The sequence below is a fragment of the Teleopsis dalmanni genome, chromosome 2 (genome assembly GCF_002237135.1).
Source record: "Teleopsis dalmanni isolate 2A chromosome 2, ASM223713v2, whole genome shotgun sequence".
NCBI classification, from domain to species: Eukaryota; Metazoa; Arthropoda; class Insecta; order Diptera; family Diopsidae; genus Teleopsis; species Teleopsis dalmanni.
In genome coordinates, this window is record NC_051847.1 from 159,106,356 (window position 1) to 159,133,862 (window position 27,507).

Below are 27,507 nucleotides of genomic sequence, written 5' to 3' on the forward strand. Positions count from 1 at the left end.
CGAAATATACACAACAAATTAACCCTAACCGAGAGCAATAAAAAATTGTGTATTAATTTTATATTTCTGAATATATATAAAAATACACTCACATAAAAATCTAAGCAAAATCCTCTGACATAAATTAAAATTTCAATTAATATACACATTTAAAGGTAACCTCATTTATTAGATTTCTATAAAAATCTTTCTATTAAAATTAAAAACGTACAAAACATAAAAACGTATCTTACATAAAAAATATCTAACAATTTTTTATTGAAAAAAAAAAAAACGTACTGTAAAAAATAACAACAACAGAATCGTTCCGTCTTTTTTTTTTAAATTAAATAAAAAGTTTTTATTTTTTTTTTGTTTTGACTTAAAACAAAGTTTTTATAAACGGAAAATGTCAACTGGTCGCCGCTTAGCAAAACGTTCAATAATCGGTACAAAAGTTTGTGCACCTGGTCCAGACGGTCTCTGGTATTCAGGTGTTATACAGGACGTTAAAACGCCACCAACTGCCACAGTCTCTTACGCGACTAACGAGCACAGCGAATTAAATTCAGCTGCTACTGCTGACGTCGCTGCTGCGGTTGACGCAGCAACTGCCGTCGGTGGCAACGCAGATACAATATATATTGTACGCTTCGATTTTAAAACACAAACAATGCAAAATATTGACTCTAATTCGTCGATTGGTAAATCGGTCATAATGGAGGCACGTCGGACAGCCCATATACATATTAGTCCTGCACAGACTTTACGTCGTAATGCTATGATTAAAGAATTTCGTGAATCAGATTTAGTCGGTCCTGGTTTTCGTACAATTATGGGCATACAATTACAGCCTGGTCAGCGTGTTTTCCTCACCTATAATGGACGTGAGACATCTGGTGATGTTATAAGCCATGATGCTGAAAAAGATGAAGTTGTTGTTAAAATAACCGCCATTGGAACTGAGGTGAGTTTATTTCTACATTGAATACAACCATTTTTTTTATTTTGTATATACAACATATTTTCATTTGCTTCGAGTACTGTTAGTTTCGTGTAGGGTGAGTTGAGGCAAGAAAATCATATTCGCCGTGTTTATAGCGCATACACACTGAACACACGTTGAACACACACCAGTGCCAGTGCCAATCGTTGGTTGGTGTGTTGCAAAAAAATAAGCTATCAAGGCGACCTTACACAATCGAAAAACTGTGGCAACTCCCACTATGTGTATGCTTTGCTTTTATGGTGTGGGAGTTATGCTTGCTGTTTTTGCTGTATTTGTTGTATTCGTTATGCTGTGTATGTATGTCAAGGTTGAAAGCTCAGCCATCAGTAGAAACAACACACAATAAAAATGTAGAACAAAGCGCTGCTTTGTTATTTACCGCAGCTTACAAAATATAAGTTTTAGTGCTAACCAACGGCAGTTAAGCTGCTCCAAAACATAGCAGCTACATAAGAAGTATATATGTGATTCTAAATAGATATGCTACGACCTAGTTTAAAAGTAACTAACAGAACACATAACATTTGTTTAAAATTTATGTATTCCATAAAAGTGGTTATGTGCTGCGGAGCATAGCAACATAAAGCTCAAAATAAATTCAATATTTTCAAGGATAACAGAAAGGTTATCCTTTCTCTGATTTCCTTGTGTAAATTAGTTTGCTTTAGATTTCGTTAATGTGAAATATTATTAAGGATTTTATGTATTATAGAATGTTTTTTCTAATTCCCCTAAGTATAGGAACTACCTATGTCATAGTTCAGAGGGTGTAATTCTTTTTTGTCCTGTGTTATTACACTGGCTCCCAATGACTGCAATAGTCAAGGTCAATAAAATTGCAATTATGTGTAAACAATAAAATGGATAACTGAAAAAAGTAATATAGCAAAAGACTAGAAAAGATTTCAATTAATATTATATTATGTTATATTATAATATTAAAAAATCATAATTAGGTCAAACCAATATCAGTAAAAAACTGATTATTCTGAACTCAAAATTGAAATACTTCTGGTATTCAATAAAAAAGGTACACTACAAAATAAAACATTATAAAGATTACTGTTTATTTTAATAATTTAAGTAGTGTCGTTATGGTTTTTGGTTTGAGGGGGTTTGGATCACAACCATCCCCGTCTCCCTCTATAATATTTCAGACTATTTTACACGAGATATAATAAATTTTTTCAACTATTTATTCTTATGACATATGGACTACAGTAGTATCCAATAAGCTGCTTTGAAAAAGGTTTGTGTATACACATTTTTTTAAAACTGGCTCCATCTCCTTATGCTATATCTCATTACTACAATAAGTTATTTAAGCTTGCTTTCTGACTTAAAATGACAGCTAAGAGTTTGCTTAGGTTAGGTCGGCGTAACGGCCTTATGCCCAAAGCCGACTTGAGCTCAAATAATGGCACGTTGTAATACCACAGACTAGAGTTGTTCATACACAGACTAGAGGTCAGAATAAAAAGAACGCTGAAAGTCACAACTTACATATTCAAATGATACTAAACCAACCTAATCAGTCTATAAACTTGAACAAATCTCGAATTTTATAGGATTACAGCTCAGTTAAGATGTTAAAAAACTGAGCTCCAAAGATTTTATATTTTCTCCTAACCAATGATGGACACTGGCACATGAGGTAGAGTACAGTTTCCTTCTTATCCGCGACAAAAATCATTATAGAGTACACAGTCTCATAGCATGTCCTACTAGTACACAGTGACCTGTCAGCACCAATAACATAGTGCTATTATATATTATATAGCATAATGTCTGTAACTAAATGCCTTAGTTGAAGCAACTTACTGATACATTTCTTGTCCAATTTCGACTGAATCGATCTTAAGATCTGATAGAAGAGTTCATTTGTCCAATTTTGTTTAGCTAGCTTACGTTATTAACATATAAACTATTAACTTTGGTTACTTAATTGCACCGCAACTCGAATATATCATTTCAGTCAAATAAAAGCTTTTAAATTTAATTTTTAATCATAATGAAGACTGTCCTGTTGACACTGTTGTACTCGAACCACAGAGTCTGGGTTCAAATCTAAAAAAAATGTTTGTTAACAAAAACAAATCTTAAAACACTACTAAAATTCGCAAAAATGTCTATTACTAAAGCTACATAGAGATTATTTCTCTAATTAATTTTCTATTGGTGTCGCTAAGGACCAATAAGTCAAACTGTTGCTATCTTTAAAAAGCTTGGCAGTATAAATGACTAACAATAAAATCTATATTTGGGAGCCATGTATATAGTAATGTATACATATATAGTGTATCATTTTATATAGTGTATAGCGCATATTCACTTAAATCATTATCAGTCCCACAAAGCAAAAAAAAAATTAACATCTTCATATCATACATGAAAGTTGAATAAAAACCCATAACGGGGAAAATGAAAAGGTTTTATTATGAAATAGATTCCAGATTCCTGTTGTTGATTCAAAGGGCATATTTTAGCAATCAGATAATCTTTCTTTATGAAAGACCTCATATGTAAAAGAAAGAACATCACTGGCAGTAATTTTGAGAGTCGGAGAGCTTCATATTGTATGATTATATTATATGTGGCTTATGAGGTCTGGTATTATCTGAATAAATGCTTATAAAACAATAATAACAGAAGGAACAATTACATTATAACTATAATCTGTAAACATTACATTATCTGAACTCACGAAGAAAAAGGAACTACTAGTAAAGATATGCAATCGAAGACAGCAAAAGTTATTATTTTGATATAATTAAATAATAAGATATACTTTCATTCTTAAGATTATTGTGAATAATAACTATGGTTGTACTATGGTTGTACACTCTAATGAAATTTCGGAGAGTACGTAATATTTACATTAGAGACTATTTAAAGTTAACTGTTTTTGAAGACGTTAGCTTATACTGGCAAGCGTAACCACTCATTTAGGGCTATTGGCCCATTGTGTTGCGGTATAAGAACTTAAAGAATCAAAAATGGCTTTGAATTATTGGCAAAACTTGAAATGCTCATTAGAGGATTCTGAAGTTGCCCAAGATCCTCCAAAAAGGAATCACAAAAATAGTAAATCGACTCTGCAACTTTTTGGATTGGCGTTTTGATATTTTCTATGTCACTGTGTCTTTCAGATAGTTTATGATGCTTTCCTATTTATTTTAATTCTTATGTCAAAGACCCTTTTAATAGATCTACCGCAGATGTGAAGAAAATACTTTCTAGAGAATCTTAATCAATTGTGGAGACCTAATAGTAATTAGGTCTTAGTAATAATAACTAAGCTAGATTAAACGAGATCAAGGAACTATCTGTACATATTATTTATATTTCAGTATATGAATAAATTTTATTATTATACTTAAATGTAATTAAAATCTGTGATGGTTTCAATCAGAGATATTTTTCGTTTCTATTTCTTAAATTTCACTTTTATCTTTTATTATTTACTTATTTATAAAAACAAAGTTAAATTTTAATATCTTAAATGAGAATAGACGAATTAAAGCTCATTTCTTTTATAACTATTTTTCGTAGTTTTAATGCTGGTTTTGGAATAAAAAATTTGTATCTTAAAAAGTGAATGCAACAAGTTAGTTTCTCTTGCGTACTGTATTTTGTATTTTTGATGGTTGATGGTTGATGGTTGGTCTCAAAGTTTCGAAATGATACTCGTTCGCCTCCAAAACCAAAATTTATTGCGTTTGGCAGTGCAGTGGTCAAGTACGATTTATAACCGTTATAATTGTTTCGTTTTAGTTTCTTTGCAATAACTTTTTTTATTAAAACCGAAATTTTTTACAGAAAACTTTTCAAATCGGTTTTGTTTTGTGCGTCGGGTTGTGTTTTTTCAATGCGTGAGATACTTAAAATTTTGTACTGCTGCTTGCCCGAATTTTCCATTTTATGTGATTTTTATAAACATAGATACAAATGTAACTATGCATCGAACTATACACCAATATACACGATTACAAAATACCTTTTACTTGTGGTTTGAACTTTGTTCCCATACCACGGAATCAATTTTATTTTCGTTTCTGTATTCTTGAACACAAATTATGTTGCCTTCATTCGCTGTTTATAGGCTTTTCGTGCTTTTTCGTTTATAAAAATTTAGTTACATATTTAAAAATTCAAATTAGCTATTGTTTATATAACATTAGTCCATACATATACTCGTATATATGTTTCGTCTATATATTTAAACACAATGTGGATACATGTGGGCTGTGCACGTGATCATCACATGCCATTAGTTGTAATGTTTATCAATTTTTTTTTGTTTAAATAAATTTCGGCATTGAAAACAGGGCGTAACACTACCAAATTCATAAAAAATTACAATAAGAGAACCGTTTTCTTTTAAAATTTTAAAACAATTCGAAAGCATTCTAGTCATACTCTGTTCTACGTGAACAGAGCAACAATTTTTATTGTTGCTTTGACAGGGTGCTATTGTCGTTTCTAAATGCCACTGTGTAGGGCCGAGTCATTTACATGTGGAATATCAAAATATTGCCTAATTGGTAGATCTTGCTAAATATAATTATCAAATAACAAATATAGGTTGCTTTTGCATGTATTAATAATTATAATCAATATTTTATAACATTTTTACATTAACATAGAAGTAAATTGGAAGTTTATAGTTTAATATCTGTCCTAACGACACACTGGACTATAGGAATGCACGGATCCAGTCTTGGTCTGTTCTGTCGAATCTCCTATAGTACATATCTACTGGCGATCGAAGAGAAGACACCGGAACTTCTGTTCTGTCTATGTCTTAGCTTAACTAGAACCAGGTTCATGGTATTGGGCGCTCAAATGTTTAACATTACCAGCAATATTTCCTACATAAATACTATTACAGGAAATGTATAAACAAAACAGCTTTGTTAGTTAATTGAGGAGGATTTGTTCCTATTTCCACTTCACCTACCTAACTATCTTCACATTATACTTGCCAATACTAAAAGAAGTGAATAGAGAGTTAAGGATTCAGACTCTCAAGACATATGTGCGGTTCAATAGTTAGTCAATATAGTTAGCACAATATGTGGTGCTTTATATAATAATAATTTGTCAATATAGTAAATCCCGAAAAAAGTGAATTAATGCATTTGCTTTACTGGCGGATCAAAACAATATACGAATAAATGGAGATCTTATCGAGCTATCCAATGTACAAGGTGAGATGAAAAAACTGCAACAAAGTAAAACGCCATAATTTTTTCATTTTTTTTAAATTTTATTGAATGAAAGCAAAAAATGTCGGAAATAACATCAAATTTGAGAATCGGTTTAGATTTGTTCGAATTGGCCCCCTTTGGCACGAACTATGGCCTTCAAACGGCCAATGAAACCATCACACGCTGCCCGAAAGTGGCTCTGCGGTATTTTGTCCCATTCTCGGCGAAGCGCTTGCTTGAGATGATCGACACTTTGGTATTTTTTAGTTCCAACCTTGCTTTCCAAAATACCCCAGGCACAATAGTCCAACGGATTGGCATCCGGAGATTTTGGTGGCCATTGTGCGGTGGAAATGAAGCGAGGAACCTCATTTCTTAACCATTCTTGGATGGCGCGTGCTGAGTGCGATGGTGCTGAGTCCTGTTGGAATGTCCAAGGTCTGCGGCCGAAATGTTTGCGTGCCCAGGGCTTCAGAACTCCCTCCAAAATATTTTCGCGATAGATTTGCGCATTTAATTTGACACCACGGTCGATGAATACGAGCGGCGAGCGACCATCGGCTGTTATGGCGGCCCACACCATCACCATGGCCGGCTTTTGAGTTGTGATGGCCAACCGAAGTTGCAAATTTTCAGCTGACCTCTCTGGCAAGTAAACACGATCATTTTGTTTGTTTACAAACTGCTGGATAACGAATGGTTTCTCATCGGAGAAAACCAAATTCGGCAGTTCACCACTTTCGGCCAAGCGAAACAACTCTTTAGCTTTTTCGAGTCTAACTTTTTTTTGCGCATCAGTAAGATCTTGCACTTTTTGGAACTTGAATGGCTTTAGTCCAAGCTCATTTTTCAATATTTGCCGAATGGCATATTGCGATATGTTCAGCTCACGAGCCATTTTTCGTCCACTGCGACGCGGATTTCGTTCAATTCGCTTTTTCACTTTTCGAACCATTTCTGCCGATGTTGCTGTTTTTTTTCGTCCACTTCCTTGACGTCGGGCTACGCTACCAGTATCATGGTAACGAGCGATGGTACGAGACACAAAACATTTATTCACTTCTAAATGCTGGAGGGCTCTAACGATAGCCACTTGTGGTTTTCCAGCCAAATGCAAAGCAATCACACTATCACGCTTGAATTCCATCACAAATAACTTTTTTTTTGAAAAATTCCCACCAAAATGCTTTTGTGCGCTTGTAAACAATATAATGAGCTGTCACTAGAATAAATCTGACAGCTGTGGGACGAGCGGTTTAGAAATGACAGCAGTCTGAAGTTGGTTGCAGTTTTTTCATCTCATCTTGTATACATTTAGTTCACAATGTATAGCTAAATATATTTTAAAAATTACCTAAACCCTCTAGAAAATATATATACAGTCAAACTTCAATAACTTGAACTTTTATAACTCGAACTAAATACAATGCGACGGGGTTTAGAGAGCAAATTACATACAATTACAAAAAAATTTTTTAATTCGGAATCTTCGTAAGTCGAACTATTTCTTTGAAAAATGGTACTTCGGGTTTGGAATTTTAACAGTATTTCAGGTAAGCTCGACAATACAAATTGTTCTATATCTTCGGTCTGTATATCTGGTTCAAAGTAATATGCTACTTCTATTCTTGAGAACACGGATGAAATGTCATACGAACTTTTTAAAAATGACCGCTGTTTGTTCTTTATTCTTCGCTTAATGACTAATTAATTTTTTTTATAATTAATTATATAAAATCAAAACAGATAATAAATTAATTAATTACAAGTTTTATATTCAGAAATTCACAGAAGTCTTTTCAAAATAAAAATAATGTTATACATTGATATTAAAAACTGGATTTATTACTAAAAATTTTGTGTTAGCTACAATATAATCTAAAACGTCAGGCATGAACTACTAAATGATCAACTTTTATAACTAGATAGGAATTGTCTCCAAAAATTGTATTCAAGTATTCGTGATCGCACTAAATATTGCTTTAAAAGCGAAATTCATAAGTTTAAATATGGATGTAATTGCTATACAATATAATTGCTCAAATTTATTTTATTAGAATTATTTTATTTTATATATTATTTTATTTATTTATTTTAACATTATTTTTTAAAATCTATTGGCATTAAAAATGTTTATAATAGAGCACCTAACTTTAACCCACTAAAACCATCTCATCAACGATTGGAAAAGATTTTCACTACTGTTCTGGAGGGTATCCTTAATGAGAATGTAGCTACCTTTACTGATGGTGTTTAGAAAAATTTAAGACTCTTTGGCGGAGTGATTCAACTCATTAAAATAGTGAGCAAGAGATTAGGGAGCCTTAAAGAAAGAGCTTGGAGAAGTTCAGTGGGAAAAATTTACATATTTTAGTAGAAATACCTATATGATTTTTTTTCTTTACTTTTATTATTCTGCATATTTAATGCTGTTAGCTCGCACTTTAACTTTTATTTGCACTTATATTCATGTATACATTACAGTTAGCACTGATCTCTGGTGTGAGTGAAGTGAAGTAATTGATATAAACTCAATCTAATATTCGAATTTATTAGCAATGTGAAATTTTCAATGTATTCAATGAAACGAGACTTATGTATGAAATTTATGTAAATAAAAATTATAAGATTCGGGCTTTCATCTAAAAAACGTTTGCGGTATAAAAAGTTTGAGAAGAGTATATAACCTTCAGCGAAGCGAATTTATGGCTGTTATTTGCTTTATTCGAAGATAAACATTGAAAATAAAAAAAAAAAAATAGTTAACATTAAATAGAGAAACTAACAATTTTGATTGTTAATATTTATATATAAATGCGAAAAAAAGATTAAATTTATTTTTGCATTCTTATTGCCATACACGTTTTGTTTTTTATATATATACTATAATAATACTATATTATATGTACATTACATACATATATATGCACATACATACATGCAAGTATTTTTCTTATGTTTGTTTTCTACATCCAAAGAAGCAAGCAGTTATCCCTTAATAGTTATCAATTAGACGATAATATAAAATTAATCAAAATAACTACGCACACATAAGAAACGATAACATTGAAGCAATCAAAAATAACATAAATGACAAAAGATGCCAAAACGAAAAGAAAAGAAACAAACCGATAAAGAAAAGGCACAAATAATTATTTTACCTAAATACCAAAATACCAACAAGCACGCAAACATACTTACGTGTAGTACAATACAATATGTATGTATGTAGTAGCCATACAGGGCAAACATTCCAAAATATCACATTATCCGCATACAAAAGCAATATTTTCAATATCAAATTTGAAGTGAAGGTGCTGAAAATTGTTTTTGTTTAACAGTTATATTTTCTTTCTTCTTTATTTATTTGTAAAGTTGTTTTGCTTTTTTTCTATTTAGATTTTTTGTTTTTCTCTACAGCTGGCAAAGTTTGTTGTTGTTGCTTGACAAAAAAAGAGCTTTTTATATTAACTATGACGCGACCAACACTCCTCCTTTGTTTCTATATGATTATGTCAGCCATTTCAAAGTTGATGCTTAAAGTTGTTGTACTTTATTTGTGTTTTGCTTTTAACGCTGTCAGTGTGAGTGTATTTGTAATGAACGTATGCAAGTTCAATTTTACGCATTGTACGATCAGTTTTATTTGTTGTTTGGGCAGTTGCGAGAGCTCGTTAAAATACTAAATTCTTTTGTGCTGTGCTGTTCTGTGCTGTTTTTGCCGTCGTTCCAATGTTAATGTATATGCTATGACCTTTAAAGTGCCTGTAAATCTAGTGCCTAAATGGGTCTGTCTTGTTAATTTAAGAGTTTATCACAATTTCCTTGAAAATTAACTTCTTCTTCTTACTAACTTAAAGTCAAAGCTAGTCTTTAGAGTAGGCAAAGATACTATATATGTAAATTAAACGCATATAAACTTTGATTCTTAAAAATTAAATTTATATCACGACTTGTAGAGTGAGTCACAAACACTTCATTGAAAAACTGAATAACTTCAAATTAAATTAATTTTTCTAAAAGTCATTTTATTAATGATTCAAAATTTTTTCTTAAATATAATTATTTTGTATTAAATTTAATTTTAATGTTAATATGACTGTAGTGACTATTTTTACTTTAATAGAAACTGTGGTATTTAATAGAGAGGTTTCGATAAGTAGTTAACTACAACAACAAAAATTTTTTTATATTATTTTAATTAATCAAATTTTTGGCTGACCATACAGCTGTTTCCAGTATTACCAATTACCCATCATTAGTGGTCTTGAAAATTATTTCTTATATTTAATTATTCGTAAATATGTAATTGTAGTTTTGATTATTTTGTTTAAATCTTAATTTGAAAAACTCAGAGCTTAACTAATTATCATTGATTAATTTTGGAGAAATTAGGATAATTGTGACAGATTTCTTAATTGAATAGTTACTGGTATAAATAAATATAAATAAATTTAAATATAAATAAATTTAAGTATAAATACTTAAAGGATTCAGCAGTTAAGAAGAACAACTCAAACCATCTAAAGTACTTATTAATTTATTTAATTTGAAATATATTTTAAAATAACAAATGCATGTACAACAGTAAAAACTTAATACAGATCAGGAGTAATTCTTTTACTTTTTGTGGACACCCAGCAGTTCAAAAGTATCCTTGCATTGTTCGGAAATAGTAAAAAACAGTTGTATTATTTACTTTTTCTTCTAAGATTCTTCTGAGTAATATTGCTTATCTCTGTGCCCATTTTATAAAATTTACAATTTTATGACAATGACCTTTTTGTGTTTATACACAAAATAAAATTTTTATCTGAAAATTATTATACCTGTAATTGTATATCTCGGTTCTTTGCACATTTTTTTTATTATTTTTTAAAAAAATGACTTTCTTTTATTGCCAAAAAAAAAGAAAAACAGGTAGTCTACAATGTAAATATGTTCTTTTGTGATATGTCAAAAAACGGCTTTTGTGGAAATAACCGACTAAACGATAGCTATCTTGAATTTTTATCTTGAAATTGAGTTCAAAGAACATGTCATTGAACTTATTAAAATAATAAAATTTTTATTACCTTAGGTATGATTTTATTTTCGTATCAAAACTCTTACTTTAATTATTTAATGTCTTTACAAGATTTGATCTTATATTTTAAAATAAATTTGATAAATGTTTTAATGAATTTGAGTTGATATTAGTTAATCATTTTATTAAATTTTAGAAAACGAATATAATTTGAATTGATCAATTGCTGATCATAAAATGTAACGCGTTTCAATGTCATATAAATCTGCCAATCAGTTTACGACTACAAGTAGCTAACAACAAAAATCGTACTAACGCACCTAATTAGATACATTTGTATTTGTGAGATATTTTCGATATATATTTATATGTTGTTATGTTTTTATGAAGAGCGAAGTAATTGTTTCGTACATATTTCAACATATAAATAGATTTATTTTAAATTAAACTGTTGTTGTAAAAGAACACTTTTTTTAAATAAAAATATATTTTATAAATAACATTCAATGTAAGAAAATTTCGTTTAAAATAGGAAATAATTGTTTAATTGAATTTTAAAATAAAATGTGGGCAATTGTATAAATGTCAATACAAATCGCACTATTAAGTACCCTATAAACAATCAATATGAGTACTCTACATATGATATTTTCACACAAGACCATGAAAGCAGAACTGAATTACAGTTAAGAAGAATTCATAGTTTTTTAATAAACAAATTAACTAATAAGTTATTAATCAATTATTTTACAGCTGGTTTATGATTTGGTTTTAATATAAACACAGCAAGTGAATTTATTAATAAAACTTTCAAAGTAAACTAACCGAACTCCTGAAAAATGTGCGAGGCTTTGGGTCAGTTGGTTAAGGTGCGCTTACTCTGACCTTTAAATTTGGCAGGACATGAGTTCAATTCCTGGTACTTGCAGTCTCAAAAAATTATTTACGAATAATTAATTACAAGAATTATTTCTAAGACCACTGATGATTGGTATTTGGGAATTCTCAAAACATTCAATTAATTAAAATAATATGAAATAAATTTTTGTTGTTGTAGTTTAGTACTGTTCGAAAAACTTCCTAATAAGTTATTGTTATATAGTGATGGCCTTCCTAATTTAGTCTGGTATAGTTTAATGTACATGTTTTATTAATCATATTTCTTTGTTTTTACACTTTTATTTAAAACTTTTTTTGAGTATAAGTTTCTGTAACAAAAAAAAGATGAAATATTTATGAGGTGCTAATAAAAAAACGGAAAGTCTATACAGTTAACGTATCACAATGAAATACTATTAAGTATTAAGACCCTTTATTTCCTTATTCAACAGAATTTTCTATTTAAAAAATCAACAAAAATAAACTACAAAACTATAATTTATATCAAGTGAAATTTTATATTTCTATTAAAATTTTTTTTATATTATTTTTAATTTTATATTTTATTTGATTTCTTAATAGTTACAATAAAATTCCAAATGTCTTTTTAAAAACTAAATTTAGTTATTTAGTTAATATAAATATATTAAATGTTAAATTTTGCTAATTTGAATTTGTACTTTTCTACGCATGTAATTTCATTTACATGAACTCATCCAATCAAGTTTTTATCAACTAAAACGAAGTAAACTTTACTCAAGTATGTAAATATTCCATAACTAAACTCATACCTATATATATACCTTCTGCTCAAAAAGTATCCGGATTTTGTTGTTTGTTAACTACTCCTATAACTATATATATATATACACTACGACATAAAAGCTCTATTAACCGACACAAGTTTTTGTGAAAAGAATAGAGCTTTTAGGTCGTAGTGTACCTAGTAGTATAGCAAATACTGATCAGTAAATACTAAAATAAATTAAACTCATATATGTACCATTTATATATATATTTATATACACAAGTTTCTATGAACACAATAGAGCTTTTAGGTCGTAGTGTATCAAGTAATATTGCAAATACTGATCAGTAAATACCAAAATAAAATTTATCGTTGAACTTAATATTTTCATTGGAATGCCCAATATGAACATTTTCAATATTAAAAATAATGAAAGGTTCTTACCAGGGTCTGCAATTATAACACTGTTTTTGTTAGTTGTCTTCATAAAATTTTCATTCAATATTCTCAATTTTTCTTAATTTATTTAATATTCATTACATTTTGAGAACTGTTTTACCTTTAAAAGTATAGATGTGCTACAATTTTCCTCTTTATTTTTTTTTTTGATATATCATCATATCTATGTAGAACTTATAAAGCTCATTAGTCTTTCAGACGATTTTACTTACCTTTTTCCTCTTGTATTGAATACGCATCTATACTTACATATGTATAAAGTATAAATTTGTAGGTATTTTCGGGCTTCCCTTTTGAAAACGTCAATATTATCTATCTATATGAGAGGTATGAAACTTATAGGAATGAGAGTTCTAATATTTGTTTAAATTCATGTTCTCTTAATAAAAGTCATTAAATGACTTGTTTTGTTTAAATATAATTTAAGTTAAAAACAAGTTAACATAAATTTTAAAAAAACCACACTGAAAAGTTGAAAGCTGTATACTTAAAAAAACACGAAAGTTCTTCCTAAGTTTTGAAATAAACTACAAAAAAAACTTAAACTTGTTTGAATTTCGAATGAATTTCGTTGAATATTTAAATAAAAACTTTCAGCTAACGAACTGCTAAGTTCTGTCAGGCATTGGACATGCGCAGGGCAGAGAGAGAAGATCATTTGATATTGGCTACGGTTGCGTCGCATCGCGTCGTTGGGTGACGCACACTCGCCCATTCCGACTTCATAAATTAAATGCTGAAGGTGAAGGCAAGTGATGCGATGTAAAATATCCAGCGAGTAATGTAATCATAACTGGATTCAGTGGGAAAAAACTTGCAAACGCAAAATTTGTTTATACACAAAAATTGTTGTGTTTTTGATTTTGTCTTCGTGTGCGTATGGGCATTTGAATTTTAGGTTTCTGTGTACGCGTTTGTGTTGCTTAGCATATCGAATTAAAAGACGGCAGCGTACGACTTTGGTATGTGGGTCAAACAATTTCACGCACACCAATGCATTCTAACGATTATGTATACAAATTAATTAATGTACATTTATTTATTATTCTTTTTCTTATTTTTATTTTTTTATTTTTTCAATTTAAAATGGGAACGACAACAGGCAGGGTATTGACTTAAGTGTTCAATGAAAATTCAGTAACTTTGCTCAATTCATTTTATTCTCATTGTTTTCAATCCTTTTCCCTGTTGAAGTGAAACATTCGCGTCGATCAAAAAACAACTGTTTTGTTTTTTTTGTTTTCGTTTTTATCATATTTATTTACTTTTTATTTATATTAAATATTATTACCTTAATCTATCTGGGTTATGTGTAGATTTCGCAGTATTGTCAGCAAAAAAGGTGTAACGACACAATTTAAATTGAGGACATTTTTGTTATCAGTTATATAAATATTAAATTAAATAAAATAAAGAGAAAACAGAACTAAAGGAATTTTATGAATTTTATTTCGAAAAAAAATTTTTTTTATTCTATTTATTTTAAAGCTTTTTAATATTTTTCATATTATTTATTTATTTTGTTTTAAATTTGGTAACTCTATGCGATAAATTACGAAACATCGTAAATATTTACATTTTTGAAACATGTTTTCCTGTTTTAAATACTAAACTTTTGCATGCTCTTATATACATATCTTTTATATATATATATATATATATACATATATATATATATATATAAATGAATTTACTACGTTAATACTCGATATCATTGACATGCTTGCCAGGTGCGTTTATTTTTTCAAACTTTATAAATGTTTTTTTCTTTGTTAGTTACCATTTTTTTATTTTAGTTTTTTCATTTTATTTTATTTTTTAACCAATTTTCTGTTGTTATTATTATTATTTTTTTTTTGCCTAATGTGGGTTAAGTAGTTTTACATTTTTTTTTGTTTATTTTGATTGCTTTGAATAGGCCAAAATTTGAAAAGTGAAAGTGTGTTTACCATACATTTTCGTTAATTTTAAAGAGCAGAAAACGCAAAATCATGGACATCTTATATTTTATGCAAGAGTTTTTAATGAAATAAATTGAAAATTAGTAAAAACAACAAATGAAAAAACTAATAGGCTTGGATTCATTAAAAATTCGATTTCTTTTTTTTTTTTTTTTTTTGATTTTTTTGTACATGTATGTACAATTATTATCAATAATAATTAAAATTATTTCAACAAGTATTGCTTCGATATCCTATAGCACATAGTAATTCAGTCCAAACATAAAACCGTTACGTAAACAGATCGGTAGATCGGTAAATTGGAAAAAGCATCAAATCCTCCTCAATTAACAAAAAAAGCAATTTTAATCAAATATTTGAAATATCGTCGAGTGTCTTAAAAAGTGGAGCATCCAATAGCTTAAAACTGGTTCTGCACAAAGCTAGACATTGATACAGCAGTTGCTCCGGTGTCACCCAATCGAGCGCCGGTAGACATATACTACAGGAGTTTAGATAGGGCAGGCCGAGTTCACCGCCATGCTAGCCTATAGTCCAGTCTCCCGTTACAACATATATTAACCAAAATACTTCCGATTTACTTCAATATACCAAGTCGAGGTTAATTTCAAAATAATCTTGCCACTTTGACAAAATATCTATAGTATTATAAATTAATTTCGAGTGTTATACATTTCCCTGTAGATTAATCTCTAGTGTTGTATATTTTCCTGTAGATTTATCAATTGAAAATGAAAATTGCACTAATAGTGACACTCGATTGAAAAAATCACTCCATAATTATGAAATCGAAAACGGCATTAACGTTTTGAAATAGGTATAAAATATATATTTGATATATGTATGTGTATACTATGTATTAAAAAATGTTAAAATCTAATGAAAATAAAAACTATACAATTTTATGTATATTATTTATATGCATGAAGCAATTTCTAATAAACCTGTTCTTAAAGCTTTTCATTGATTGCAAACAGAATTTTCCCATGGATACAATTTTGGATGGAAACATTTTTGAAATAAATTTTTAAAGATGTGTTGACCTGACCAACTTTTGAAAAAATTTCGAAAAGTATACAGATACCGCTCTGTATGATATCTGTAGAGGACGTTCGTATTCTCGGTGGAAGGATCAAAGATATAAAAATACTCGATACTACCAAATAGCGACAGCAAGACATTGATCATGCTGGCTAGCGGGAGTTACTGGACACGACCAACGACGCCTCACGTCTGTAATAGTCAAGTAAACATGTGTTCAATGTGATATACATTTTTTGGTAGGATTCCAATTTTTGTTCTGGCAAATGTATTGAGTTTTTTAATAAAAGTCTGATGATTTTAAATGTTAAATCAGAATATACTCTATTTCTATTATTTGATTGTACTATTTTAAAGATTTTTATAAAATCAGTTTATTATTTTCATTCCATATTTCTGTACTTGATAATGGAATATCAGCAAGTCACTTCATGTTTACTTACTATTAACTCTTAGGGAATAAAAACATTATCTTTAAACTCATAATATATGCTTGCGTATACTTCTCCATTTAATTGATAAGATATCAGAAAAATAGGAACATATGGTACATTCATCCTTATAAAACTAGTTTAAACAAGAAGGCATTTAGGGTATGTTCTAATTTTTTCTATAATATATCTGTTTAGAGATTAGAAATATAATTCTTGCGTAAATACTCACACACTATATATGAATATATAAACGTTTGTATGTGTATATTTGTATATATGTATGTGTGTATATGTGTGTGTGTTTATAATGTTCATACTAAGTTTTATAAAAATAGCAAAGCATAAGTCGTGGTGAAGCGTTGGTACATTTTGATTTGATTAAATTCTGATTGACCTAATTTCTACATTTTCTCCCCCATATTTGATTTTATTCTGTTTTATTAAGTCTTTTTGGTTTTGTTAAGCTTTTGTTGACAACAAAAGTTTTTAGTAGAAATGTCAAAGCTGTGGCATGCAAGCACTATGCCATCAAAACAAACTCCTCTTGGCAAAACAGTGAAGTTCGAAAGCAAAAAGAAAATAGAAGTAAGAAGAAAGGTTTTTACTGGTAGTACATGTTTATATGTCAAAACAATATATCGATAGATAAAAGTGTTAAGAAAAATAATCAATCTAGACCTGTGAAGTCTCTCTTACAAATTTTTCTTGTGATTTTCCATATTAAAAATACATTATTACTAATAGTTAGTAGTACATATTTATTGCATTAAAAATAATAAGAATAATAACTTCACATTTATATGTATTAATGAGAGTTATACATTAAAACTGTAGCAAAATTAAATTGTATTGTAAAAGAAACAATAGTCTTCTTATTAATAACATTTAATTGTAAAATGTTAAAATTTTCTGATATGAATTGGAATTGTAACTTTTATAAAAAAATCATGTCATAAAATCTCAAACCAAAAGTATAAGAAATATAACAATTGATTGAGAAAAGCAAAAACCATTATTAATAAATTAATAATCTTACAAAAATATACATAAATATTTTTTTTAAATTTCACATAACACACCTTTTCGTCTAACGAATTCCAATATGTGTGCTTGTTCTTTCAACTACTCTGTTCTTCCGTATTGCTGACAGTGTAAATAATTTTTGCTTTTGTTTACAATAAAAAACGAAAACAACAAATTTTTAAAATAAAATGTAAAAAAAGAAAACATAATACAGTTAGGCAAGTGCGCAAACTTCGTCATCTTTAATGATTCAGACACATTCTAAGTATAAAAAAAGATGAGAAATAAAAAAAACAACAAAATTATACACATACAATGACAAGGATACAAAATAACACAAGTATAAAAAAGCATAAACAAGACCGGCTCCGTAACACTTTACCACTTTTTTTTACGCACTGCCACAACTAAAACCCCACACACTCGTCTATAAAGAATTTGTAAGACACAAAGCTTAGCATTGTGCGTATCACATTGCCAAATGATTCGTTGTGACTGGCTACATTTTTATTTATTTGTGTTTGTTTGTTTTACAAAGCTTTTTGTTAAATTTTATCTGTTTTTATGATTTTTACTTTTGTCTGTTTTTTTTTAGTTTTGATTTTTGCTTTAAGTTTATTTTGGTCTCTAGCTTAAATAAAATAAAAACAGTAAATTATATTAAAATACACTTGTACACACATGTGTGTAAGTTAATCCAGCTACCATCCCGTAAAGCCATCTAGCTCGCCGCGTAGCAGGAAGCAAAATATAACAGCTTTTGTTGCCGTGAGCAAATAACGACCGCCGCTGTGTTTTGGCTTTAAATTTTACTGTACGTAGTATACGGTTTGTTATACATATATATATATAGAAATTTAGCGTAAAAGAATATTACGTATGCATTCATTCAAGAAAATGTTTCATTTTCTTCTTATTGCCTTTTTTGCTAGTTTTGTGCTTTTTCCCTGTGCTGTTTTTTTTTTAATTTTTTGCTTTCTTGATCGTATTTTTTTATGTAGACACGGTGGGTGTTAATGGAGCTTTAACTTTTGTAGGTTTGTAGGGAAATTCTATTTTGTTGTGTATGTTCTGCTATTACCATGTTGTGCTGCTGCAAGGGTAGGTTTGGCTCGTGGGTGGCTTAGGACTACCTACGTCGTATTTTTATTTTTATAATACTATTTTAAGAACTGAGTGAGTAACAGTGTTCCGTACATATCATATAAATTGATTATATATTTCATTTTTACTTTATGTTTATTTTATTTCTAAATTTTTTTTATACATTTTAATTTTATTTATTTTTACTTTATTTTTATTTTATTTTATTTTTATTTTATTTTTATTGTATTTTTATTTTATTTTTATTTTATTTTTATTTTATTTTTATTTTATTTTTATTTTATTTTTATTTTATTTTTATTTTATTTTTATTTTATTTTTATTTTATTTTATTTTTATTTTTATTTTATTTTTATTTTTATTTTTATTTTATTTTGTTTTTATTTTATTTTATTTTATATTATTTTATTTAATTTTAATTTTATTTTATTTTAATTTTGTTTTAATTTTATTTAAATTTTAATTATAAGTTTGATTTTAATTTAACTTTGTTTTATTTTATTTTATTTTTATTTTATTTTTATTTTTATTTTTATTTTTATTTTTATTTTATTTTTATTTTATTTTATTTTTATTTTATTTTTATTTTATTTTTATTTTATTTTTATTTTATTTTTATTTTATATTTATTTTATTTTTATTTTATTTTATTTTATTTTATTTTATTTTATTTTATTTTTATTTTATTTTTATGTTATTTTGAATTCATATTTATTTTGGTTTTATTTTATTTTATATTATTTTATTTTATTTTTATTTTGTAAAATCTAATTATATATTAAATAGGTAATTATCTATTTATTTAATTTTTTTCTATTTGTTAAAAAAGTAACAAAATAGTGTCATTATTATTTTTAGATTGTCTAAAAGGAAATTTTTTTGTTATATTTAGTCAATAAAATGTGTTAATTAATTAAATAATATATAAATTCAAAATTTTTTTATTAATTATATTTTCTTTTTTATTTTCAGGTATGTAACAAAAAATATTTATTATGTTAAATATGTTCATATGTGGTAAGTTTATTTTTTAAGTAAATATATAGTATTTGATGAAGTCGCTGAATTGTAGAACGATATTGAAGTGAAAACTTCCAAAATATACACATTTTGAATTATAAAAAATACTAGAGTGTACTAATACTATTCCTCCTGGCACAATTTGAACTACGCCACTGATTCAGGTTTTGTTATTTTTTGGAAATCGTAAAAAAACATTCCTATTTCGCAATAAAAAAGATTTTTCTACATGAAAATTTTTTTGAATTTAAGTAATTTTATGCATAAATAAAATTCACCCAGTACGAATTGAATGTGCTTTGAACTCTATGGAAACTGAAAATGCAGTTCATTATTCCCATTTAAAAGCGCCTACTCAAGGCAATGAAATTCTGAAAAGATACCTCCGCATTGCGGGGGAGTATCTCGAATTTTTCAGTTGGTCTGTTATTGTCCCAGAATGCACACATGACTATGTTTTTTAATTCTTGTATTTTCAAAAAAAATAATTTAAAATAAAAAATAGGCTAATAATTGAAAGTAATATTTTAGGGAACAGCAAGAAACTTATTTTTATCTAAATTAATTAAGTAATTTGTAAATTGTCTAGCGCTGTTGTGGTTATTGTATATCAATTACTGGGAAAGCCCTATTAATTTATACAACAATTCATTTATATAATTTTGCGAAAGGTTAAACATATTTGAAAATTGTGGGTGTTCGGTGATAAGTGGTTGCAGGAACTTAAGCACCTATTAAATATGTTTACGGAAAATTGAATTACGATCTTCTTAATACTAACACTAATTATGTTAAAGTATTTTAAATTTATTAAGGAAATTTGTTAGATTGTACTTATCAAATATAGCAAGATACACACGTCATTCCAACCTGAATTTGGAATTGACTTAAAACTGAGCACATTTAAGATTTAACACAGAATGCGACAGTATTATAAGAAAGACTGGAGTTGAACTTTTTATTGATATTGAAGCAACAATCAACGCCTTAAATTGTTCATATATTATATTGAAAGCTATCCTATTATATATGATCTCTCTGAATAATATCAATAAATACAACAATTGATTCATGCCTGAATACCAAGATTAAATAACTACTACGATAACTTAATAGAAGTGAAACTGACAGGCACTCGCGTGGTCACGGACTATAATTTTTTGTTAAATATTTTTATATCAATTAATACTCGTATTATATCAGTTATTTCAATTAAGTTTGTAACAGCGTTTTTTTCTCAAAAAGTCAAATTAACTGGCATAATGAGATCACTATCGGAAAGCTCATAAAAATACGGAAGTTATGTATCAGACAAACCCTTTTTACGTAGAATATTAAATCATTAATAATACTCAACAGGAGACTTATAAAAAGACAAATGATCCATAAGCGAGCTATATGGAATATATCATAGATTCACTGAAACCTAACAAAAGGTACATTTTTGTACCTATCGACCAATAACTTTAGAATTATTTATGATTAGGGGTAAGTTCGTATAATTTTCGGAAATAATTTCATAATCCTTTTAAAATTTTTAAATCGTTGTATTGTTTACCCCAACAACAAAAATTGCTTAGAAATTAGGCTAAATCAACCAGTTTTGGAAAATTCTTGTTTTACTTTTGGAATGGATTTATTTATGTTACTACAATGTTACGTGGTATCGTAGCAACTGTTATCGTTGTTATTTTGAAACTTTTATTTTTTGCACTGGTCACAATTTATATTAAATAAATTGAGCTGTATACGATTACATTGAATGATATAAATTCCAACCATTTAATTTCACATTGGAAACAATTTGCAATTCCTTCTCAGTTATTTTGTTACAATAGTATTCATCAATGATATTATAATTAAATTATTAATTCAATTATTCTACAGCTGGTTTATGATTTCGTTCTAATATAAACACAGCAAGTAAAATTGTTAATAAAAACTTTCATAGTAATAGTAACAAAACTCCAGAAAAATATGCGAACAAAAAAGTCAAGTACGGCTTTGGATCAGTTGGTTAAGGTGCGTTGATTCTGAGGTTTACATTTGGCAGGACCCGAGTTCGATTCCTGGTACTTGCAGTCTCAAAAAATAATTATTTACGAATAATTAAATACAAGAATTATTTCCAAGACCCCTGATGATGGGTATTTGGCAATACTCGAAACAGCTGTATGGTCAGCCAAAAATTCAATTAATTAAAATAATATAAAAAATAAAATTTTTGTTATTGTAGTTCATTACTGTTCGAAAAAACCTCTTTATAAAAATATTTATGTATATAAAATAAACTATATGAAATAAAAGTAAAAAATAACTCATAACTCATAAGGTTTTTATTTTTAAAATTCACAGGATCCTTTTTCAAACAGAAAAAAATTAAAAAACTGAACTCTTACTCTTCTAATTTAAATTTTAATAGTGGATATATTAGTGGATTTAGTGGATTTAATTTCAAATGAAATTATTGTAAAAAGTTTTATGTTTTTTAGTGTATATATATTATATCAATCTTATAAACAGTGTAATTGCTTGCTCTTTGGTTGATATCGTAGAGAAAAATTTTCCATCAAATACATATACACTCTCATTGGTATTTGTGCACAGATAATTGAGACGAGATTTTCTCACAATCGATGTTTACTATACGTAAACTGAGAAGACGATTTTCAAGCATTTACGCTTAGATTTATAATTTGCCGGTTGTCAATACCTACACTGAACAAATGAAGTACGTTCAATGAAACTGTGTCACAAATATTCACAAAGTTACACAAAACAGCAACGTCATTATTGCGTTTCTCAACACGTATAACTATTGTCGTCATCATTATCATTGTTATTATTATTACTATCAGCATCTGTAACAATAACAACTACACTAATATGGCTTTTGCTTGCATCGTTGCTTCTGAATATCAACGTCAATAACAAAAATTACAATAACTAGTGCATGCCGTATATAAGGCAAATGTTAATAAAAAAAATAGAAACAGAATATTTACTTGAATAAATGTGTGTCACTTATACATATTCATGAACCTGGAGCACTGCTGCGCCCCCATCGTAGAATTTTTGTTGTTTAAATAGAATCATTATATTCGTCGCCTTGCCTTGTCACATCATAAATAATTGCAAAATCCAATTTGGAATTCAGCGTAGTTATTGCTATTGCAATTGCTAGTAATAAACCGCTGATGCTGACGTTGAAGCTGACGTTGAAACGGAGGTTGCCATACTTTACGTTCATCCATTTTGCACCTACTAGCATCAATATTTATTATGTGTTAAATACGAATGCCAAACTAAAAACTGAAAAATAGAAAATGCAAAGTAAAGTTATTAAAATTAATCATTATATGAAATTAAAAAAAAACTAAAAAAAATTCATTGTTACCTCGATTGAAGCATAATCACACAAATTAGCCGCATTTATTACAAGGTGGCCTTTAAGTGGCTTTTTTACGGCCATGTTGACCCATTGTGTGCCGGTCGCAACAAATTTTATTTCCTTACATTTTATGCGGTTGCATTTACGGCGGAATTTATTGCTGTGTTGGTAGTGCTTTTAGAAGTATGTGCTTTTTATGAGAACTCAGTAAGCCGGGCACAATAAACGTAAATTGCATTGGGACTATTTACTCACTTGGTCAGCTTCATTTATTATAATTAAACAATAATTGTATGTATTTTTATTATTGTTTATAAATCTTCTTAATAGTTACAAATTAATTAATAAATATAATAATAAACTTACTTCTTGATCTACTTATATCACAAAATATACGATTAAAGTCGACTTAATATTGAATGTGAAAATTTTTAGTTAGTTTATGAAGACTAGACTAAAACAAGAATATTGACAAACTTGTCTTATAGTCCTATAGATTGGCAAGCATCGAAAGCCACAGTATTAAACCCACTAAACCGACTTCTTAGAAATGCAAAATAGGTGTATTTAACCATTAAATCACAACGGTCAAAATCGTAAACCTCATTCCAGCTATCAAAAAAAAAGGAAAACAAGGGAATACAAAGGGATTAGCACCTAGACAACAAATATATTTAAGCCAAAATTAAAAAACAAATGGGATTTTTAATTCAAGAAACAAGATGTATAGAAGATGTATACAAAACAAGATCATAAAAACAGATCAGGATTTTGTTGCTAGATAATTATGACTGGTTAAGAGTAAACACTGTACAATAAGTTGTTGTATCCACGATTGTAGAACGGGATTACAGAGAAGACGTGGATGATGGCGTCCAGAAAAAGGGTCAAGAATTGACGAGGCTTATACCTTATATTATTAACAGGTTGATGATAAACTGAGCTGGGTGAAAAGTAGTAGGGGAAAGTTATAACATATGAATGAAAGCCAGAATGTCAGCCGTTGAGAACCTCCTAATGTCAAAAGGGGATAGTAGTTCTCGACCCAGTGACCTTCTCCTGGTCCAAATCGAGGCTGGGATAAAGCAGATAACATGAAAGGAATTACAAAAGCGTTTACATGAGATAGGATATAGATAGATAATGGTAGGGAAAGAGGAAAAGGACTTCTTCAATGTCAAAATGTATAATGTAATATCAAAATAACATTGAACGGCAAGAAAATATTTTGTGAAATAATTTTTATAATTTTAAGTTGCAATAATAAAAACTATTTAATAGTTTCCAATTAATTTTTAAAACGCTTTTATTTATAAATTCGCACTCAATGACAAATATCTGAAATAAAAAAAAATTTTTAAATGGATTTTATTTATAGATTCTTATTTTAGTTAATTTAATCAAGAATTCTTAATTGTCATGAGTACCAAACAACAACTAACAGTGAGATGTAAATGCATGAGATGCGAAATGCAAAATTGCGTATCTGATAAATTTATTTTGCATTTGCAGATAAACGCATTCGTTGAAGAAATAAAATTTACACTACTACAGTGTCACTCTTGTTCTTTCAATAGATCAAGCAACTTACAAGCAGATACATTTCTATATTTATCTAAGATATATGTAAATTTAAGGCGAGCAAGATGTTGACGTTTATGCAGTTTTAACTCTTAAACAAAACGTCAGTAAGCACCCACTAAGCCAAGCCCACAAATATAATTTATAAGTTAATTTTTTTAACATTTATTTTGCACAATTTTTTACTCAATAACTTGAAAACTTAAAAACACAGCTGACTACGAAGTCGCCGCTCTGATCGTCTATTGTTGTTGTTATTATTGCTATTGCTGCGCTTCATGTCGACATCTGTCCAATGCATTCAATGAAGACGGCCCCAAACGGCCAATCGCAATCGCAATCGCAACAGCTACAGTTGCTGCTTTTGTATCTACTGCAATGATTGCCATAAGCGGTTGCTAATGTCACTGCGTCTAAAAAGTGCTCGTATTTTTTCTGCTGTTTTATTGCTGCTTCAATACGAACGACGAGAAATTAGGTTACTGGGTCATGATTCACTTGTTCGACGACGCAAGTTCTTGATTTTTCAATTTTATTTAATATATTTTTTTATTTAATTTTATTTATTTTATAATTCAGTATTGTTGTTGTTGTTGTTGTAGTTGTTGTTATATATCAGAGTCCAAGTCATTTTGTGACTGCAATTGCCTCTATTGCAATAATTTTTTTACATTTGTATTTTTTAATTTTTTTTGATTATTATTTTAATCTTCAATGCGCTTAAAACAATTTCTTTATCAAAATAAAAAAAAAATTAAGAAAATAAAACTAAATTATAACATTAAAAATTATGTTATTGTTAAACAAGAAAAAAAATTTTTTTTTCAACTTATAAATTATTTATTGAATCTTTCGTTTAGAAACTAACAATAAGTGGATCAAATCTTAAAAACTAAATTATATTTTTAAACAAAATATTTACAAAATATTATTTCAGTTCCACGAAAATTCTAAGTAAGAATACTTGGTTTTCTTAAACATTTAAAATATAGTTTCTTACTTAAATGTATTTAATAATTCAATAATTTTATTGGAGATAAATACAACCCTGTGATGGAGTTTGACTTCAAGTGACAGAAGTATATGAGCAATGATATGAGTTTTAGGAGTACAATTTAAGAAAGTCTTGTTAAATATAGTTTTCTATAATAAATAGAATAAAAACTAAAGTAGAGTGAAAATATATTGTACAAGCTTACAAAAATTTTCAAATTTATTAATTCACTTTTTCCAAAAATTTATTGAAATCTTTCATTATTAAATGACTTTGTAACTTTTAGACCTGACGCAATGAGACAAATTTTATGAAATTATATATTTTAATAATATAAATAAAATCACGAATAATCAAATTTGGCTCTGGCAAGGTTGTGCGTGGTCGATTCAAAATGATTTAAAATTTTTTTTACAAATTAAAAGTAAATCATTTTAAAATGTTATATTTTTTCCTGTAATTTTGTTATATATTTTTATTAAGAAAAATTACATATATTTATTTTTTAACATATGAACTGAAAAGAAGAAAAAAATTTGGATTTGGCATAATTTGTTAAAGATTAAATATTTTTGTCATAGAGTTATTAAAAATTTAAAGGCAACAATTCTTCGTAATAGAAACGTAAGTTTAAATGTTGATATAAAAATAAATCCAACCGATTGAATATTGTCCGGTATTTGTGATCAAATTTAATTATTTAAAAATTAATAAATTATGCAAATCAGTGAATAATTGAATTTAGTTTAATTAAAAATGTGTTGCTCACATTGCCCAAAAGCACACACTTACTTTTATAAGATATTCCAAGAGATAGCGTAAACTTTGTAGTCATTTACAGCATTTTAGATGGTCAAAAGTTATAACTAATTATGAAAAATATTAGATTAAAAATAAAATTTAATATTTCTTAGAAATAAACATGTTTGCAAAAAAAAATCCTTAAACCTAAATTTACCACTCGATTAAACTGTGCGACAAATTGCAACTGACTTATGGCCATACAATATAGACAGTTGAATGCCGAATGGTCACAGCAATATCACACTCTTTTTGCTCATGACGAAAAGGCATACTATATAAAGGATCCCCTACTGTTACTACTATTTTGACACATTCTTCTTGCGACTAAATTTAAAAAGTATTTGTTTTTATGTCGATGTGCTAACATATCCATTCAAAAATACGCATATTTACACCTATAAGGCACAAATTCTGATTATTGTTACTGAGTAACACCATTTTGACCAATGTGATGAGACGCGCAAACCCTCGTCATCTTGACGAAATTTAAATCGCAATTTCTCTCTTTCTGTTATTTGAAATTTGATGTGACTTATACTCTCTGTATAACATAATCTAATGCTTAGTAGATTGAGAGCATATAAAGAAAATACATTCGTTTAGCTTGATGGCATGAAACAGAAGAGGGAAGTTATGTTTTCCATTTTTCGTTATATTCGTTACAACGTTGCCATATTGTACTTTTAATAAACTTATTCAATTACAACATTTGTACTGTATTTATAATTAAAAGTGAGAAATAAAGTTATTATTGTTGTTTTAAATAAATAAAACTAATTTAATTTAAAATAATATGATTAGTATTTTTCAAGCAAATTATTAGTAGAATTATGTAATATATAAA

At 28.2% G+C, this 27,507-nt stretch overlaps 1 protein-coding gene across 1 annotated transcript in view; it reads left to right on the forward strand.

Annotated features, from left to right (window-relative positions):
* Positions 1 to 324: 324 nt before the first annotated feature.
* LOC119683087 (zinc finger protein 395) overlaps positions 325 to 27,507 on the forward strand; it is a 162,389-nt gene continuing 135,206 nt past the window's right edge. Inside the window, exon 1 of the mRNA XM_038096692.1 lies at positions 325 to 946. Within this exon, the coding sequence (XP_037952620.1) occupies positions 389 to 946 (558 nt within the window). The 5' untranslated portion in view covers positions 325 to 388. The remainder of the gene's footprint in view (positions 947 to 27,507) is intronic.